Source organism: Ascaphus truei, chromosome 5 (assembly GCF_040206685.1).
Source record: "Ascaphus truei isolate aAscTru1 chromosome 5, aAscTru1.hap1, whole genome shotgun sequence".
Classification (NCBI taxonomy): Eukaryota; Metazoa; Chordata; class Amphibia; order Anura; family Ascaphidae; genus Ascaphus; species Ascaphus truei.
The window spans coordinates 222,513,175-222,528,429 of record NC_134487.1 but is presented as its reverse complement, the minus strand read 5'-3'; the positions used below and the strand labels follow the sequence as shown (position 1 = coordinate 222,528,429).

Here is a 15,255-nt window from a genome sequence, read left to right as displayed (position 1 = left end):
CAATTAGTTTTCGTGAGAAGATTGTTTATTTTCTTTTAATTCAGTCCTCCACTCCTTAATTCTAAGATTTGACTTCTTTACAGACTGCACATACAACACTAGAAGCAGAGCAAAATATAATACCAATTTATTATTGTCTCTAGAGTCCTACTAGTTCAGATTCTGTCTTTTACAGCAAAATTATGAAAATGGATCGTCAAGCAGTAGTACTGGTGGTTTGGGACAGGATGATGAAACTTATTATGTGGATTTACTTAAAATGAAGCTTGAGAATTCCAGGTATGCTACAATGTTTTGTTAAAACTTTTTTTATGGTATTGATTTTGGGGAAGGTGTCTAGGGAAAATGGGTTGATTTTACTGTTTCTGCGTTTTTAATATCATTTGTAATGGTAGGGGTAAATGTGACTGCTTTTAATAAAGGTCAAGACTGCCATTACCCCTACCTGTAATACATTGGTATTATGTTGGTGTATCTATCGATCTCTGTATTGTAAGCCTGGTTCCAGCACTTCAAGAACCATTGGTTAATGTTATGTTCACTGGAATGTTGCAAAGTGGTATGTGATCTTTCCAAGTAACTCCTTTGCATGTATATATTTGTGTTGCATTTCCACCCACCAATCGGGGGCTTGGTCATATTGCAAATACCTGTTGGGAGGGAGACCCCTAGCTAGATCAGATAGGCTCAGCTTTAGCTGCGAGTTCAGAGTTCTTTAGCTGAGGTAACTTGGAGAACCTGCAGAGGGCACTGCAGGAAGAAAGAATAAGGAACATCTCTTTAGCGAGGTCCCTGCACCCAGATTATTGGGTAACGTGTGTGTGTGTGTGTGTGTGTGTGTTTACTGTAAATAGTTGTGGATATTTATTTTTCTAATAAATGAGTTTTATTAACTCTGTTTCTGTCTGGCGAATTGATCCCTGGTGTGATAGACCTTGTCTCCTGTAACGGTCATGTGGTCCTGTCTTATGTTTAATAGTTTAAAGTAGGATTTCAAACCTTATTTAACCACTTTACTACAATTCTTTTCACATTTGACACCTATAAGGAAGAGATAAAATATCAGGAGCTTCATTACAAATTATTTAAAGCTACTGTAATTACACTGCATAGTCAACAAATTGAATGATGCACATATCAGATTATAGAAATGAGTGTTTAATCTTAACGTATATATTTCTTTGCAGTAAGGCAATTGAAAAGATAAATGATGATTTATCTCTCCAACGGATGAAAGCTTTAGCAGAGAGCCAGCGTGTCTTGGAGTTGGAACGAAAGCTTTATACAAATGATAGGCATCTAAAGCTCTCACAAAGTGAAAATATGAAACTTCGTGTCAGTTTGGATGAGATCAAAATGAAATATGAACCTGACGGTACACATCGTAAATCTGTAAACTATGTATTGGTTCACGAGGTTAAAGCTTGATTGGTATTCGCACCATAGACCAAAAGTGAAGTGTATTACTTTTGACAAATATGTGTATTTTTATCATTTTGATTTATTTTTAAACATATTCCTGTCATTAGTTTAGTACCTACCGTAGATGATCCCTGAGGTCCACCACTAGAGCAGCCTTTCCATCAATGGAGTCCTACTTTTTAAAAAATATATTGTTCTGAACCTTTTGCGGCTCCTAGTGTATAACTGTTACTGGAGAATAGTTATGTAATATGAGGTAGTATGCCCATATCCAGGTTGACCACTAGGCATGTTCGTCACAGTTTCTGTTTGTGAATAACTTGCTGGCAGTTAGTCTGAATGTTGTCTATACTAGGAACTCTGTTGGAAAACACCAGCAGCCCTACCTTAGCAGACTCTGTTTATTTAGTATAAAAAGATTCTTAAAAATCAATTTTTAAATGAGCGAAAAATCAGACCTTGACGATGCTAGTCCTTGCTTATTAGAGTGGGGCAAATCATTTTATGAGTTGATTGCTGAGTGGGTATTCTCCATCAGCCCAAATGAATTTAAGAAACGAAAGCCCAGATCCACAAAAGGATGCTAAGCTTTAGCACACCTTTTTACTCCCATTCGTATGGATCCCATAGGAATGGAAGTAAAGGTGGGCTAAAGTTTAACACCCTATTGTGCATCTGGGTCTCAGAGTGTGAATCAACTAGTGAGATCACAAAGTTGCAGTTTGTTGGTTTTAGAGGTTGGCACCGGCATAGTGGAAATCATGATTGGAGCTGTCTAAATCTGTTCCTGTAAATCTGAAGGAGTCGCACTATGACACTACTGCCTAAAATCAGCCACACTCTCTCTTCTAAGACATGCTAAATACAATTGGGGGGAGATTGAGGTGGCCCTCTGCTTGGCCCACACACATGCAGTCCCCTCTTCCAAAGTATGAGGTTTCATTACACATTCCTGGTATATGCTGCCATGTTGTGTGGTAGACCCCATTAGGTCAGATTTACGAAACTGCATTTCTTGAAGGCCCCTTCTGTTGCCAGAAAACACCTTACAGTCCATCCACTATTACAACTTCATTCACTTACTGGTACCTGTTCTTTTAAGCCATAAACTGACGTAAATGGCTGTTACGGTTTAATGAATGAGACCAGTAATGCTGGATTGTAGATCTACACCAGGAATCGTAATATCTGCAGTATTACACAACTGGAGGCCCATATTTTCACTTGGATGGTCCATTGGTGTCTTATGGTGCCAGTTGTTTTATGAAATAGAAGTGTTTTGTAAATATGGGCCCATATATTTCAGAACAGCTGTTGTAGACATTGCAGACCTGATGCTGCTTTAACCCCACCAACTAGTTAGAAGACTAAGCTATTCTCTCATATAACGAATAAGGGATTACATTGTGTTGAGTTTATTACAGGTCTCATTTGTTGTCTTTGTTAATAGTAGATGAAAAATGTATAGCACGCTCACCAATTTCGAATGAACAGGCTATGAAAATATGAATTCACAACTAAATGATGTAGAAACCAACACTGGATATTATTGATAGCATTGTACAGTATAAACTATTTATTGATCATATATCCTACCCAACATTTCTGTGTGTCTGGGAACCAAAACGTCAGATTTATGTGATAAATTACAATTCGTGCTAACTGCTTCACTTGTTTTTGTTTTTTCTCTGGGCACTAAATAATGATAAAGGATTTTTGTTGAACTAAATTATTTATTCTTTCCCTAGAAATAGCTAAAATTCGAACCCAGAAGCGAAGAAGGGAGCAACTGCCACTTGATTGTCCATCCGAAGCGACATGTAGTAACAACGCTGGTCTTCCTTCTCAGACAATTAAAGTAGAAGATCTGTGTACAGCACAATTGGCAGAAGATGATGTTCGTTCATCGGAGCCAAAATCTGTATCTATTACAGGACCAGTAGATATATCTATCTCTTCAAAACCGGAAAAGGCAATTAATGTTCAACTTGTAAAGGAACGGAAGAGAGTGAGGATTATGGAAGATCAAAATGAAACTCCAGCTTTAAATGAAAGAGACCCAAAAGACTGCCCTGTAACTTCTACTTCATCCAGGTCAGTGTCCTCTCCTATACTTGCTCAAGGCATTCAAGAAAGACCTACATCTTTTTTCTTTCGGTTTGTCAACTATGCTATTCGCTTCTTCCTGTTTTTCTTAAGCTTTGCATACAGTGTGTTCCCTCCACTCCGGCTGCCTCGGCTGAAATTTTTAAGTACTTTCAAAAAGCCTTGAATCACGAAGTTTTAACAAACAATTTTTTTTAAGCTTTCCCTGTTACGTGCGTGTGTGTGTGTTTGTGTGTGTATATATATGTGTGTGTGTGTGTGTGTGTGTGTGTATATATATATATATATATATATATATATATATACATATATACATATATATATATATATATATATATATATATATATATTATATATATATATATATAATGTGTATATGTGTATATATATATATATATGTGTGTGTATGTGTGTATATATATATGTATTCTACAAGGGGACATTTCTGATAATTTCTTAAGTTTCAGATTTTTAGTTATTGAATAAGATGCACAATACTAACATTTGTATTCAAAGTATTATTTACCGTGGCTTCGTCAATATGTCTAGGCAGTTTTTTCTATAAATAACGCAAATTTGTCAGAATACTGGCACTTCTTACCACAAATATATCTATCTATATCTCATGATGCCTGTAGAAGAATGCGGGGAACCGGTGTAAAGTATTATAGCTGAGCTGTAATGGATTGGTTATTGTCCAAGAAGTTGCATTGCAAACAACATTTACCACAGCTAAATGCTAATATGCACTTGTTCATAGATTTGGTCTTGTTAGGTGATTAATTAGTTGTAAATTATGGGGGTTTTAAGTGAATAGCAATTCACTGCAGCAAGTTTAAAAAAAAGAAAAAAAAAGATGGGGGTCAAACAATTTCATAACCTGTACTATGACCCCAGGAAATTGGCAATTATTTGACACCCAAATCATGATTTATCGTGCTTATTACGCAATAAACCTTTATTTATTTTTTTTTTTAAAGACTCATTACTTCTCTACTGATCTACAATACTGTGCAAATACTGCAAATTTGTTTGGGGGGTTGCAGTTGAGATTTATCAGGTAGGCTACAAGATCATTCAAAACTACCGGACCTACACTGTGAATCTATACAATTAACAGAGAAAATATAGGTAACAAATGTATGTTTGTATGTCTTTATATAGCGCCATTAATGTGCGCTTCACAGCAGTAATACAGGAGACCATCATATAAATAACAAATAGTTCAAATATCAGATCATGGGAATAAGTGCTTCAGACATAAAAGTACCATAGAAGAGTCCCTGCTCTGAAGAGCTTACAATCTAGTCTGTGGGGGGAACATACAAAGACAGTAGGAGGACATTCAGGTAAGTGTGTCTGCAAGGGGCCAAGCTTTATGTACTGTATAGTGTATTAGCCACGGTGCTACTCATATGCTTCTTTAAGCAAGTGTGGCTTAAGGTGATTCTTAAAAGTGGATAGAGAGGGTGCTAGTTGGGTATTGAGGGGAAGGGCATTCCAGAGGTGCGGGGCAATCAGTGAGAAAGGTTTAAGGCGGTAGAGGGCTTTAGATACAAGGGGGGTAGAGAGAAGACATCCTTGAGCAGAACGCAAGAGTCGGGATGGTGCATAGCAAGAAATTAAGGCTGAGATGTAAGGAGGAGCAGAAGAGTGTAAAGCTTTAAAAGTGAGGAGGAGAATTGAGTGCGAGATGCGAAGCCAGGAGAGTAATTTCAGCAGGGGAGATGCCGAGACAAATTTAGGAAAGAGTAGAGTGATTCTGGTAGCAGCGTTTAGGATAGATTGTAGGGGAGGCAGGAAGGCAGCAGGCGGTTACAGTAATCGAGATGGAAGAGAAAAAAGGGGGCGAGTCAAAATTTTAGCAGTCGAGTAACCAGAAAGGGTGTATCTTTGTTATATTGTGGAGGAAAAGGTGACAGGTTTTAGATACGTTTTGAATGTGAGGGGCGAATGTGAGAGAGGAGTAGAGTGTGACCCCTAGGCAGCGTGCTTGGGCTACTGGGTGAATGATGGTACTTCCAACAGTAATGTGGAAGGAGGTAGTAGGGCCAGGTTTGGGAGGAAGTATGAGGAGCTCTGTTTTTGCCATGTTTAGTTTAAGGCGGCGGAGGGCCATCCAGGATGATAGGTCTGTACAGCAGGTGAACGGTCAGGGCTTGAAAGGTAAATGTGTGTGACAGCAATAGATAAGTGTTGAGATGTGCAGTCTGGGATAGATGATATCCTCCTTTCCAGCGTAGGTCAAATACAGGATTCAGGGCCAGTAGGTGTTGTTCACTTTTTCACTCCTTTTAAACTCCGCTATGCTGGCCACTTAAATGGGCCACTTGACATGGGGCTGCAATGCTGACTGGTTTTATAGCTCTATAATGTCAACTGACTTAAGTACAGCCCAGGCAACTTAATTAGCACATGTGAAGGACATTAAAACAGATGGATTTTCTAAAGAGGGTGTTGTAGAAGTTAAGCACAGATCAATTGCAGATGGGCTTAATGTAAAAGACAATATCTAATACTAGTTTGAGACTGAAGTGGAAAATAAATTATCAATATTTATTTATTTATTTTATTTTTTGCAAAGCATCCTGTTTTTTGCTAATTTTCTCAATAGAGTAGTGATTGTCCAACCTGCATGTTTGAAACGTTATACAGTAGACAAAACTACAAATAAACCATTTTATCTGTTCTTGCCTTCACTAAGGTAACCTGCATATTCAAACAAGATGTACCATGCTGCAGTAAAAAGATTATACCATTATTGTACTCTACACAGCAGTGCGCAAAGTGTGGGGCGCGAGACTCTGCGGGGGGCGCAGGGTTTACAGAGGCCCGAATACATTTTAATTAATGCCGGGGGTGCTGCAGGGCCTCTGTAAACTTCTACTTACCTTGTTTCAGACGCTCCTGGTCACGCGTCGCCATGGCAATGCGGCATCTAATTAAGCGGCGGGGTCATGTGACGTCACTTTGCCGTGGTGACGTCATGACGCCAGGATGTCTGAAGCAGGGGGGGCGCGAGGAAAAGGGGGAAAGACGACAGGGGCGCAGGGAAATAAAGATTTCGCTCCCCTGCCCTACAACAAACTATTCATAGCAGCGAAAAACATTGCACAGTTTTTTGCTACTTCTTTTATGGCTTTCCAACCTAGAAATATACACTGTCTGTTGACGGAGTAATGGAACTTACCACCTTATTCTTATGCAGCTGCTACTAACAATCAATAGTTGTGAATACAGAGGGAAAAGTATAATTTTACATAGCATAAAAATGAGATTCAATTTGAAAGTCACCAATCAGGATTGACAATTTTATTTTTATTTATTCGATTGGTTTGTTACATACCGGTAATGTTATCTTGGGGTTTATTATTATTTCATTATATTATTTCCTGTTCTCCTAAAGAAGCAAGTTATATTTTGTACGTGGTTGAAAGCCAATGAGTTATGTTTTTTTTTTTTTTTTAATATGCCATGGTTTTTAAGTCTAAATCTGGTTTCTTGTTGGAGGAGGATTTTTCCCCTATCTCCACCGCGAGGTAAGGGCTGAACTTGAAAAATAGGCATACACATCATTGTTGCCAGAGTATGCCGATGTTGTTTAAAGTGCCTGGCTACTGGTAAGTGCTTGAAATCTTCATCGCCATCTATATTTTGTAACGCTTTTCGAATTGTTGAGCGATGTATGGCAATACGTTCTTTCAACATAAGTGTTGTTTTGCCAATATAGCATAATCCACAGGGGCATTTTATTTAATAAACCACAAATCGTGATTTGCAGTTTAAATGGTGTTGTATTTTGATGGCAACACCACTGTGTGAATGAGAAAAAGTCGCACCCTGTTGGATAAACTGACAGTTGGTACAGCAATGACAGTGGAATGATCCTGGTTTCTTAACCAGCCAGGTCTTTGGTGTAGAATACTTTCTGGTCGGGTCTGCATCTATCAACATGTGTCCTAGACTTGGTCCCCGTTTGTAACAAAATAGTGGGGGTGCATGGAGGCAAGGAAAAAATCATGGGGACAGAATTGAAGACTCTGAAAGAAATGGAAAAACTGACATGAGAAAGAGAACTGAGGACTGAACCTAGTAACAATGTATCCAGCTGAATCTAAAGGATACTAGTGATGGGGAGCAAAGCATACATGTAAATAGGCCAAAGATACACTGTATGAACACTCAAAACCATTCTATGCAGACATGCAAGATGTAACAGCAAGAATTGCTTGAAACGAAACAAGAAAATCTTGATGGTAGTGAGGCGAGCACTTCTGCAGAATTTATTCAGCCAAGCAGAGTGCCTTTCTACTTGGGATTATTTGTTCATCTGACTCCATGGGCTCAATTCACGGTTTTTAACAACAGGGCTGTTTCTCACTGTCCTCCGGTTCTAAATAGCACTCTCCCACGGACATCGGTACGGATATAATCTTATGATCTGTGCCGATGCAAGGACCATGTATGCGATTGCCACTCTGGGATACTTTTCTGTATACTGCACCTAACAGCATTTCACTATCAGACACAGAGTGCCTCCACAACGAGGTTGCGGTCATCGGCATTGATATTATCTGTGCCGATGCAGGGACTGTACGTATAAGTACCAACTCCTGGTGAATGATTTGTCTATACACCACTACTATGCTATTTTCCATCTTCAGCGCATTTGCATTGGTATTGGGACTGTCTAGATTAGACAGCGTGTGAACCGCGATCAGGGCTGCTTATTTGGATGAATGTCAGGAGTTTTTTACATTGCACTGTGAGCAGCCCCTATGAACACTAGCTCTTAACTGTTTGACATTTCTGCAGTTACTTGTTACTCTGGATTACGTCCTCAACTCTCTAGTTTACTATTGATCAGCATCTGTTTCCAGACCACTAGCTCACTCTGCTAACATCATTTTGCTCCTTGCATTTTGGCGCAGGTGTACTCTTACCATTAGCACCTATATAGGAGATCAATAATTAGAGCTTAATTGGTTCGGAACGCCTACGAGGATTGTCTACTGAGCTAGCGTCTACAGCGCTTGAATCTGCACCGCGATTGGTGCTGTCTATTCGGACAAGTGCTTAGATAGATATATTTATACTGTGAGTAGGGCTGTTCATTTAGACAGCTTACTCAGTGCACACTATCGCACTGTTCAGTATTACCCGTGGGGTATTAGAGAGGAGTTTCTGTCCCCAGGACATCTCTTTACTAGGCTTATCTCTATATATTTTGATAACCCAGTAGTAGGATACTTTTCCACATACTCCTATTAGTATTTGATCGAGAGCACTCACACAGTGCTCACACATCGATCATAATCACCACATATTGTTGTTCTATTTTTAAAGCCGTATATTTTATATTCGTTTTTGGACATTAAAATTATTTTAAATTTCTCATCAGTGGTGTCAGAGTGCTTGCAACTAGGTTCACTGTTCTCGTGTATTCATATTAGTCATACCTAGTGAGCACCTCACCATCACATTTTTTTTTTTTTGCTGTAGTTGGGTTCTGTATGTTATTTTTCTTGTCAGTTTTTCCATTTCTTTCAGTCTTCAACTCTGTCCCCACAATTTTTTCCTTGCCTCCGTGCGTTTTTGTCCCCAGTAGTGGTAGTGATTTGTTCCCCACCACTTTTATATTTTTTCCCCTGTTTTTAATTATGTTAATACACTTTGTTTACTTTTGGATATACTGGAGTGCTCCCTAAGGGATTCTTTTTTGTGTTGCTTTCTTTTCACTTCTCTCCCGGGAGAACTGCTGGCTTCTAGTACATAATTAGAATATGTGCCAGCTCTTTTGAGTATCAGTAATTTGCTGGTGTGTTTGTGTGTATCTCTCTCTGTCTCTGCTTCTCTCTGTCTCTCTGTCTCTCTATTCACCGTGGTATTGTGCCCTTGCTTTGTCCTATGCTTTTCGTACAGTCCTTCTCCTCCTTTCTGTATGTACTCTCGGTAGTTGTCCTTTCTCGAGGGTTCCTCTTCCTGAAGTTGGCAATTGATACAGATAGCAGTATTTTTAGATTTCCTTTTTTTTCACCTGCAAGAAGTAGGATATTTCTGTTGACAGTGATGTGTATGTACCGTAGTTCATAGACAACAAGTCAACTAGTGAAAGCTCCAAGACAAATCTATTCCCTGTTTTCTTGCATGTTCACTTGTGCTTTTGGATTTTATTTATGAAAGTATCAACTTTTAGTTGCAGAAAAATTGTAAACACATTCTGTGCAGTTTTATTGTTGATGGTATTAAGTTCCATATGCTCGATTTAATTAAATGTAGCATTAAAACTATCTATGTAAATATGATGGAAGGAAAAAGCCGTTAAAAGCATACTCCCCGTTTAATCAGTTCAGTTAGATTTAGAAATAAAATAATGGTAAGAAAAGTACAGTATATGATGAAGAGCATCTGCTGCACCATAATATTCTTTACAAAAGTACATATTTATTGCATAAGGAAAGTGCCACAGCAACATTTGGTCAGTTTGCTGTGCACAAAGCAATGCACAATCTCAAAATTACAGTAACTGAACTTTTCATGTAAAAATAGGTTACAGTGACGTGTCCGTAACTGTGGCTTCAGCCTAATACTGTACATGTCCTGTAAAGGCTACTGTTTTTCAATAGATGTAAAACAATGTTTCTTTAACCTGGAGTTAGTTTTTATTGCTACATGATAACTTTAGTCATACTTGTGTAGCAACTTACTGTATATTAGTTTTGCAATAAAGTGCACATGAAGAAAAAGGTAAGACCGTGTGTACATTTGCATGTCATTTCCCAGAATCCCGGGCTCCAGTGGAAGCATTGTATGCTAAGAGATAAAGGTGAAAAGCAGGTTTGCAGACCTGTCTGAGACATGTGAATGTGCTCACAAGTGATATTTTAATTTGTAATAAAATAAAAACACTCAGGTATTTAATGCATACGCTATCTACCATGCTAGTTCTTTCAGAATTGTAAAATTAAATTCAAATTTATACTCAAAAGTCTCAACAAGCATTAGGATAGCTACAGTATAAACATGTATTCCAGAAAGAATCCATAGAGCTTAATCACTGTGACTCAGTCTAAACCTAGTGGATTTAGATTTTTTTTTACCTGAAACCAATTTTGTATGATCTGTAAGTGAAAACAACTGTAGTGTACTGTGGCCGCATTAGCTGAAGGCACAAACCGCTCCAAGTGACTGGGATACATTGACATTTTTGAAGTTCGGTAGATCGCACCGAAATATAGAACAAAATATATTGACCCATATATAAGCTGTTTTCTACCTTCTGGCACTGGAAAAAATACCTTGCAGTCCATTGACATGAATGGGCTGCAAGGTGTCTTCAGTCGTTGGAAGGTGCCTTTATGGTAGATGTCTGCTTAATGATATGGCTGTTGCAGCTTTGGGTTTTTTTTTGTTTTTTTTTTTAAGACTAACCTTATTTTTTTTTAGCAATGTTAAACTAAAAAGATGTAGTAATATTTTATCTAATTACAACTAGGTAAACCCTGGCATAGGGAGATTTAAAACTAGAGATTACTGTAAGACGCTGTCCAGTAGGACACGTTAAAGACCTGCAGATTTTAAGGCTACATTTAAAGGTTATGTAGCCTGCTTTTAGTGAAGCACAATTTTTGATTCCAGAGAAAATGTGTGTATAACACGTTAATTACAGTTTAACTTAATTTTGTTTCCAATAAATGTAAGTGATGGTTGCCCAATGACATTTTCCATCCAAAAATTGATTTTGCACTGTGAAGATATTTACCTGCAAAACACTGTGAATCTACCTCAAATATTTTATACAGTGTTATTTTAACTTTTACATTTTGTATTTTGATCTAGTGTATGTATGGTTTTGGTGTTTAAAAAATAAAAATAAACTACTTTGAAATATTTGCACCTAAAACATCAGCAACCAAAAGTATAATATTTGCCCATACACATTTCACTTGTATCCAGTCACTGTGCAGGTACTGAAAAAGTTCCTTTAAAATGCCATTTTACTTATCCAACTTGATCAGATACCTGTAGATATGTTGATCTAATCTGAACGATATTTCCTTCTGAACAAATCTGCTATAAGCAAAACACTGTTGTTGTGGTTTCACTATTCAAACATGAACACATATTGAATTAAATTGACATGCATATTCATCTCCGTCATTGAACTGATCTAATTTTCCAAATAAAATATGAAAGTTACCACATATTTCTATTTGTAAGTAACAGACACCTAATTTATTAAAATTACTTGCTTTAAGCAAAGTAACTGTATTGTTATTGGATGCTGGCTGTGTTAGGCCGCGGGCATGGTCAACACTGACCAGCGCTCACGCTTGGTAGTGAGCCCCTGCAGCCACATTGAGAGCGGCTTTAGCAGGGGCTCGCGCACGCTTCCGCAGGCGTGCGTAAGCGTAGCCGTCAAATTTTTTTTTTTTCATTTTAAGCGATCACAGGAGCGCAGGGCCGGTCACGTGAGCGATTCGCCCAATGAGGGCGAACCAGCTCCATGACATCACTGTCCCGCCCCCCGACACGCCCCCGGGCGGCACGCAAACTAAGGCCAGGGAAAGCACCCGCTTTCCCTCAGCCTCCGCACGGCTGAAGTCTCTATGGACTTAGTGGACTAAGCCTTAGTGTTTTGCTCTTAAATTTATTTTTCATTGTTAAAAAACCTGTTAGACACTTTTTGTTTAGAAAAAATCTTGTGTATTGTAACATCTACTAAAGTATATGAATAATTGTTTTATGTTGGTGGAATAAAAATATAACAACGTATTGTTCTGATAAAGAACTCTAGCCTTTAATGTGATACACTACTACTTCATTGAATGGTAAGCCGAGGTTACATTAAATATAGATTTGGATGTAACCCACTTTACATCTGACATTAAAAGCAAAGGGACTGTGCTAGTCTGATCCGTGCTTCGAATAGTATTGACCAGGGAAGTCTCTGGGCAAAAAAAATGGGTTCTTCATGGCAAACATTCTGTGCATTTATTGTCTTCTTGAATGAGGTTGATTGTAGCCATTTAATTTCTTTGAATATTCAGGTAAATATAGGTTGAGCTGAGTTCTGTAGTGCAGGTTATTGCCCAAAAGTACTTTAAAAAAATCCTCCGTTAAAGTACAAGTTGAAAAAAGGGTGGCGGATGATACGCCAGTTCAGTTTGTTTTTGATAGTGTGTATGTGTGTGTATATATATGTGTGTATATATATATATATATATATATATATATATATATATATATATATATATATATATATATACTGTATATATATATATATATATATATATACATATATACATATATACAGTGTTCGACAATTATATACATTTACACGCCCGGGGCGTGTGGATTTAACCCCCGGGCGAGTAAATATTGGCCCAAGCAGCACACGTGTATTTTTTAAATTTCCCGTGCTCGCGCTGCTGTTTTTCCTGCACTGGAGAAAAACAAAAAAAAAGCCGGAGGTGGGTTCATGTTGTTGGGGAGATTATCTCGCTCCTCCCCCGCCTCTCAGCAACTTTCCCTCGTCAGCTCTTCCACTCCTCCCCCTTCCGGCAGCCAGCCCCTTCCGCGCCTGTCTGCCTCAGGCCCCTGCAGGGCCATCTGTCACCCCTCCCATCAGGCCATCCGCCCCCCCCCTCGCATCGGGCCATCCACCACCCCCTCGCATCGGGCCATCCACCACCCCCTCGCATTGGGCCATCCACCCCCCCCTCCCATCGGGCCATCCACCACCCCCTCCCATCGGGCCATCCACCACCCCCTCCCATCGGGCCTTCCACCACCCCCTCCCATCGGGCCTTCCACCACCCCCTCCCATCGGGCCATCCACCACCACCCCCCCCACCCCCCTTACACCAATCTCTCCCGGCCTCCGTGACACCCCCTCACCCCACGCGTGCCTCTCCCTGCTCTAAGCAGGGGAAATCCCCTAACCGGAGCCTCTCCCTGCTCTAAGCAGGGGAAATCCCCTACCGGCCCTTCTCCATTCTATCAGGGCGTCGGCGTCCGCCTCTTGGGGGTGCGAGGCCCCTTGCAGAGGCCCTCCTGCTGTGCGCCCTCGCTGCCATGTGCGACCCCCCCTGCCTTCCAGAGGCCCTCCTGCCGTGCGGAGGCCCTCCTGCCGTGCGGAGGCCCCACTGCTGCCATGTGAGACCCCCTGCCTTGCGGGTGAGTGTTTGTGTGTGTGTGACAGACTGTGTGTGTGAGTGTGAGTTTGTCTGAGTGAGAGTGTGTGTCACCCTCTCTCCCTCTCCCTGTGTCTCCCTCTCCCTGTGTCTCCCTCTCCCTGTGTCTCCCTCTCCCTGTCACCCTTTCCCTGTGTCACCCTTTCCCTGTGTCACCCTCTCCCTGTGCCACCCTCTCCCTGTGCCACCCTCTCCCTGTGCCACCCTCTCCCTGTGCCACCCTCTCCCTGTGCCACCCTCTCCCTGTGCCACCCTCTCCCTGTGCCACCCTCTCCCTGTGTCACCCTCTCCCTGTGTCACCCTCTCTGTGTCACCCTCTCCCTCTCCCTGTGTCACCCTCCCCCTCTCCCTGTGTCACCCTCCCCCTCTCCCTGTGTCACCCTCCCTCTCCCTGTGTTACCCTCCCTCTCCCTGTGTCACTCTCCCTGTGTCACCCTCCCTCTCCCTGTGTCACCCTCCCTCTCCCTGTGTCACCCTCTCTCTCCCTGTGTCACCCTCTCTCTCCCTGTGTTACCCACCCTCTCCCTGTGCCACCCTCTCCCTGTGCCAACCTCTCCCTGTGTCACCCTCTCCCTGTGTCACCCTCTCCCTCTCCCTGTGTCACCCTCTCCCTCTCCCTGTGTCACCCTCTCCCTGTCCCTGTGTCACCCTCTCCCTCTCCCTGTGTCACTCTCCCTCTCCCTGTGTCACCCTCTCCCTGTCCCTGTGTCACCCTCCCACTCTCCCTGTCACCCTCCCTCTCCCTGTGTCACCCTCCCTCTCCCTGTGTCACCCTCCCTCTCCCTGTGTCACCCACCCTCTCCCTGTGTCACCCACCCTCTCCCTGTGTCACCCTCTCCCTGTGTCACCCTCCCCCTCTCCCTGTGTCACCCTCCCCCTCTCCCTGTGTCACCCTCCCCCTCTCCCTGTGTCACCCTCCCTCTCCCTGTCACCCTCCCTCTCCCTGTGTCACCCACCCTGTCCCTCTCCCTGTGTCACCCTGTCCCTGTGTCACCCTCCCTCTCCCTGGGTCAAACACCCTCTCCCTCTCCCTGTGTCACCCTCTCCGTGTCACCCTCTCCGTGTCACCCTCCCTCTCCCTGTGTCACTCACCCTCTCCCTGTGTCACCCTCTCCCTGTGTCACCCTCCCTCTCCCTGTGTCACCCTCCCTCTCCCTGTGTCACCCTCCCTCTCCCTGTGTCACACTCTCCCTCTCCCTGTGTCACACTCTCCCTCTCCCTGTGTCACCCTCTCCCTGTCCCTGTGTCACCTTCTCCCTGTCCCTGTGTCACCTTCTCCCTGTCCCTGTGTCACCCTCTCCCTGTGTCACCCTCTCCCTGTGTCACCCTCCCCCTCTCCATGTCACCCTCTCTCTCCCTGTGTCACCCTCCCTCTCCCTGTGTCACCCACCCTCTCCCTGTGTCACCCTCCCTCTCCCTGTGTCACCCTCCCTCTCCCTGTGTCACCCTCTCCCTGTGTCACCCTCTCACCCTCTCCCTGTGTCACCCTCTCACCCCCCCTCTCCCTGTCACCCTCCCTCTCCCTGTGTCA

At 42.0% G+C, this 15,255-nt stretch overlaps 1 protein-coding gene across 10 annotated transcripts in view; it reads left to right on the top strand.

Annotated features, from left to right (window-relative positions):
• Positions 1 to 15,255, top strand: part of SPDL1 (spindle apparatus coiled-coil protein 1) — a 115,886-nt gene that overhangs the window by 77,823 nt on the left and 22,808 nt on the right. For 9 of the 10 annotated variants that reach the window (XR_012801809.1, XM_075601682.1, XM_075601679.1 and 6 more), the window contains 3 exons: positions 176 to 279; positions 1,188 to 1,375; positions 3,171 to 3,516. Coding sequence is in view for 9 of the 10 variants with exons in the window: in XM_075601682.1 (XP_075457797.1) it covers positions 176 to 279; positions 1,188 to 1,375; positions 3,171 to 3,516 (638 nt within the window). In the remaining variant the exon portion in view is untranslated. Of the gene's footprint in view, positions 1 to 175; positions 280 to 1,187; positions 1,376 to 3,170; positions 3,517 to 4,508; positions 5,642 to 15,255 lie in introns of those variants that run through there. The other variant, XM_075601683.1, reaches the window with a different exon arrangement.